The 5,211-nt window shown below is 43.4% G+C and overlaps 1 protein-coding gene across 1 annotated transcript in view; it reads right to left on the bottom strand.

Moving 5' to 3' along the window:
• Positions 1-4,929, bottom strand: part of LOC308165368 (testis-expressed protein 11-like) — a gene marked incomplete at both ends in the record, with an annotated part of 16,396 nt that extends 11,467 nt beyond the window's left edge. Inside the window, 9 exons of the mRNA XM_080539525.1 lie at positions 102-159; positions 327-412; positions 619-699; positions 953-1,069; positions 1,709-1,789; positions 1,887-1,966; positions 2,316-2,400; positions 4,377-4,483; positions 4,902-4,929. Coding sequence (XP_080395651.1) covers positions 102-159; positions 327-412; positions 619-699; positions 953-1,069; positions 1,709-1,789; positions 1,887-1,966; positions 2,316-2,400; positions 4,377-4,483; positions 4,902-4,929 — 723 coding nt within the window. The remainder of the gene's footprint in view (positions 1-101; positions 160-326; positions 413-618; positions 700-952; positions 1,070-1,708; positions 1,790-1,886; positions 1,967-2,315; positions 2,401-4,376; positions 4,484-4,901) is intronic.
• Between the last annotated feature and the right edge of the window lie 282 nt (positions 4,930-5,211).

Genomic DNA, 5,211 nt, shown 5'->3' with positions numbered 1-5,211 from the left:
AGGGTTCACAAAACCAAATGACTGCCACGCTATATTAAAAAGCTGTTAGGAAGGAATGAAATAAATAGAATATGTGTTGATAAGCTGCACTACACACTTACTTGCACTTCAGCACCAGGGCAGTATTTCATATTCATCTTCCCTATATCATAACTCTGGCTGAAAGACACAACACAATGATTTGAGGCCTCATCTCAATTTGAGGCCTCATCTTTCTCCTTCTACAAAGCAACACTTAATATATATATATATATATATATATATATATATATATATATATATATATATATATATGTATAATGCTTCCTTCAATCCGTGATCTTTACCTCAGCCAAAATGAACTCTCCTCATACTTTTTCCTATCGTAGGTGTCCACTCCAAAGTTATAGCACATGAGAGAGAGATAGCCAGTCTTTTGGGGGGGGAAGAGTAGTAGTAGTAGTTAAGACATCACAATGTGAAATCAACTTGACATCAGCAGTATCTAAAACCTGAGGGAGATGTGTCAATGTGGTCTCCCCTGAGGGAGATGTGACAAGAGGGAGATGTGTCAACAAAAATATGATCAAAAGCATGATCATATTAGTGTTGACTGTCCACGTGGCATGAGTGTCCCACCTCTTTTGGTAGGCGCAGCAGAATGTCTTTACAGCGCTGCATGCAGGCCACAGCCTCTTGGTGATTCTCCTGAGCCACTGCCTGCATGGGGATACAATACACCATAAGCTATCAGTACATAAGTTGCAACCAGGACATAAGGTGCAGCTTGAAGTCAGCTGAGCTTCAGTTTCCTGTTCTCATAGCTGGATAACACATAATTTCCCTGCTTCGCACCTCATCCTGACTGCCGGTGTGTGTGAAAATGTCACTCTAAGAGTTGCCAAATTTCCCAAGAACAAATTAATTAATTATTAATTAATTTCCGTATCGAGCCGCATGCAACTGAGCTTACGGATTCTGCTTGGTACGACAGCACTCGGAGCAGGTCCTTCTCCACGTCTCCTTTGGATGTGTTATTATCCAATCCGTCGTCACGGGACGTCAGCAGGCAATACAGCGCCTCCAGGCTCTGAGAACACAACACACACCGGTGAATACAGTGTTTTAACTTCTCTATAGTTCTCTATAAACACCTGTATGAGCTAACCCAGTGTGTAGACCAGTCCACCTGTATGAGCTAACCCAGTGTGTAGACCAGTCCACTTGTATGAGCTATGCCAGTGTGTAGACCAGTCCACCTGTATGAGCTAACCCAGTGTGTAGACCAGTCCACCTGTATGAGCTAACCCAGTGTGTAGACCAGTCCACTTGTATGAGCTATGCCAGTGTGTAGACCAGTCCACTTGTATGAGCTAACCCAGTGTGTAGACCAGTCCACCTGTATGAGCTCTGAGAACATAACACACACCAGTGTTTTAACTTCTCTATAGTTCTCTATAAACACCTGTATGAGCTAACCCAGTGTGTAGACCAGTCCACCTGTCTGAGCTAACCCAGTGTGTAGACCAGTCCACCTGTATGAGCTCTGAGAACATAACAGTGTTTTAAGCTCTCTATAGTTCTCTATAAACCCCTGAATGAGCTCACCCAGTGTGCAGTCCACCTGTATTTAACTTCTCTATAGAGTAAGCGAAGTCATAAGCACATTGAGCTCACTGCTGATTGTTGTGTGAAGCTGCTGTGGCTTGAGGTATTTAAGCTTGCTTACGTTGACAGCCAGCTTTAAGAAGTGGTCAGCCAGCAGAGGTTTCTTACAGTCCAGCCAGGTTCTTCCTATCTGGCTGGCCATCTGGAAGGAAAGGTGAAAATGTCAGTATTTGAGAGTAATCATCACAGCCAATGGCTCTGCAGTGATTGAGTTCATGGTCGTGAGATGTTCCACTAACCAGGATCTGTTTGCGAACACTGCCCTCTGTTGGATTCTCTGGTTCACAGGAGTACAGGAGTCGGCACGCTACATGACGCACTGACAAGACTGAATAGACTGAATAGAGGGAGCAAGACAGATAGAGGGAGAATAGCTGTGATTGGATGGCATGGATCACGTGATTGACTGTAATTAACCATATTAATAATAATTGTAAAAATTGCATTATGCGATCTGCTCATAATTATTTAGTATGATTTATGTGAGCGTGTTACATGTACAGTAGTTTAATTCGCACATGCTTGTTCAGATGGGTAAAACGAATAAGTAATAATAACACAATAACACAATAATAACACAATAATCTTAGTGGCTAAATCCAGATCATCTGTAAGACTTCCAGATGCTACATCTTGCAGATACATGGAGTGGCCATCGTCATTGTTACCTTTTGCTTTCTGCTCTTCATTTATGGCTGTACCCACATGTTTGGTAACTGCCCAATTCCACAGCTGGATGGCGCTCTCTTCAAGCTGGAAACAATTTAATTTTGTAACCTTTATTTTAACAGGGAGTCCCATTGAAACCAAGGACTCTTTTACGAGGGAGCCTGAATGCACATTATTTACAACAGTTACAAACATTTTAATAATACATTTTCAAAACATTTTAAAACACAATCAGGAAAAACAATCACAGATTTCAACAAAGAAACATATTCAACATTCAACATCAACATTTGAGCAGTGAGTTGTACCGGTGAGGTGTACCGATGAGGTGTACCGGTGAGGGGTACCAGTGAGGTGTACCAATGAGGTGTACCAGTGAGGTGTAATAATAATAATAATAATACATTCGATTTATATAGCGCTTTTCCGAGGCTCAAAGACGCTGACAATATGGGCAAAACGGAAAACACAGAAACAACAAGAAACAGATAACATGAGCACATAGAACACAGAGGTAACGAACGGGGAAGGGGAGGTTGTATGCATGTCCATGGGGGGAGGGGGGTGGCAGGGTGAGGGGAGATGGTTAGGGATAGGGGAGGTTGGATGCATGTCCAGGGGGGGGGCGGGGGTGGCAGGGATGGGGGAGATGGCTAGGGGTAGGGGAGGCTGTAGGCGTGGGAGAACAGGTAGGTTTTGAGGTGGGATTTAAAAGTGAGGAGTGAGGGTGAGTCTCTGAGTGGTTGAGGGAGAGAGTTCCAGAGGCGGGGTGCGGCTCGTGAAAAGGCACGGTGACCGAAGCCTTTGAGTTTTGAGGGTGGGACAGTGAGGGGAACAATGGATGAGGATCGGAGGGTACGGGTGGGGCGGTGGGGGAGAAGGAGGTCAGTCAGGTAAGGGGGGGCCAGGCTATGGAGGGCTTTGTATGTGAGGATGAGGACTTTGAATTGTATACGTTCTTTGATGGGGAGCCAGTGGAGAGAGTGGAGGACAGGAGTGATGTGGTCACGGGAGCGGGTGTTTGAGAGGAGGCGTGCAGCAGAGTTTTGGACCATCTGGAGTCTATGGAGGGAGCGGGAGGTGATGCCGGTGAGTAGGGAGTTGCAGTAGTCGAGGCGGGAGGAGATGAAGGCGAGGTTCACCAGTGAGGTGTAATGAGGTGTACCAGTGAGGTGTACCAGTGAGGTGTAATGAGGTGTACCAATGAGGTGTAATGAGGTGTACCAGTGAGGTGTACCAGTAAGGTGTAATGAGGTGTACCAGTGAGGTGTAATGAGGTGTACCAGTAAGGTGTACCAGTGAGGTGTAATGAGGTGTACCAGTAAGGTGTACCAGTGAGGTGTAATGAGGTGTACCAGTAAGGTGTAATGAGGTGTACCAGTAAGGTGTAATGAGGTGTACCAGTGAGGTTCACCAAAACTAAAAGCGGTTTCAAATTCGGTGGAGACCTGAGGAACCTCAAGAGTTAACCAACTCTGAGAACAAGTTTGGTAACTCCTTCTTATACTTCTTCTTATAGCCTACTAACTTCAATAATGAGGTGAGGTAAGCCGGTGAGGTTCCTGCCATAGTTTGATTGTACTATCTGCTTTCTACTGTTCAAGAAAAGGCCAGATATATTCCTATAAAAGAAGCCCACCTTAAATCTTTGCTTTTTAACGAGCTTCTCTGTATGTTTTTAAACTTCATCTCTTTGTCTAACCAAATGCAGAGGTATTTAAACAGAAAGAAAAATATTTTGAAAATAACATATTCTTGTTTTTTTCAGCAATTAGTCATTCAGCACCAATTTCAGTTCAACACATTTTCCCCAGATTTTTTTTCTTTCTGAGTTCACCATCTAACACCTGAGAGGCTGAGACTGCTATGTCCAGGTCTAAAGCCAGATTAATGCACATTTAGAATTAGTCTACTTCACTTATTGGAGGGGCGAAATTCATCCTATTGACTGAAATGACTGACCTCCAGTTATACAATCAGGCATGCACAACAGTCACATATGGGCACCTTTATATGGTTTAACCAAATTAATTAATTCTAATATACACCAATACACGTACCTGGGGATCCAGTGGTTCTGGGAAGAACACTGCCGTTTCACAATACAGCTTCTCAATGACTTCACCTGTGTTAGCTTGCTGTTTGTGCAGCAGGTGCTCTGTGAGACCTTTAATAACACAAACAGAAGAGCGATCATGAGAAACCATTATAACAGAGAAACAATGACAACAGACACATTCCGTTAGAAATGATGGACAGAATAATGGTGGTCGCCACAGGACGTGGTTGATTTAAGGCAGAGCACATTGCTGTGCCTCTAAATAATTACTTACTAGCTGATTTCGAAGGAAGGCATGGCTTATAAATACACTAAATATGTGTTAAACTTGACACTTTACTGTCGAGTCAACAATGAGGAGCCCAGTGGTCAGTGCTAGCACAGCAGGCTAACACGGTACGTCAGCTAGCTACAGTAGCCGGTGTCGTTAGTTAGCCACGGCTAGCTTACTCTTTCGTTGATATCTGTTAAATTAATTGAGCTTATTGAGAAGAAAATATTGAGTATAAATAGTTAAGCAACTCACATTTCACGTTTGATACAATGCTCTCCATCTTTTAAAAAAATAGAAACGGAGCTACAAAGCTAGCAAGTCTGTGGTGGAAGCAGGGGTGCACATAACTTGTGCGCCAGGCGAAGGTGACGTGAGTGCAGGGTTGCCAGATGGGATTGACACTTTCCATCCTAACTACAGTCTAAAAACCGCTAAATCCACCATTTCTTGTCAGAATTGTATTTATTTATTATTTGTTTAATTACTATTGGGCAGGTGCCCATCTCCTGCCACTAAACTGTATGTCTGTAGCCAATGATGTTTGTAAAAAAAAAAAAAAAAA

Source organism: Nansenia antarctica, assembly GCF_963989245.1.
Source record: "Nansenia antarctica genome assembly, chromosome: 9".
Taxonomy (NCBI): domain Eukaryota; kingdom Metazoa; phylum Chordata; class Actinopteri; order Argentiniformes; family Microstomatidae; genus Nansenia; species Nansenia antarctica.
The sequence above is the reverse complement of the archived record's forward strand: the minus strand, read 5'-3'. Positions and strand labels throughout refer to the sequence as shown.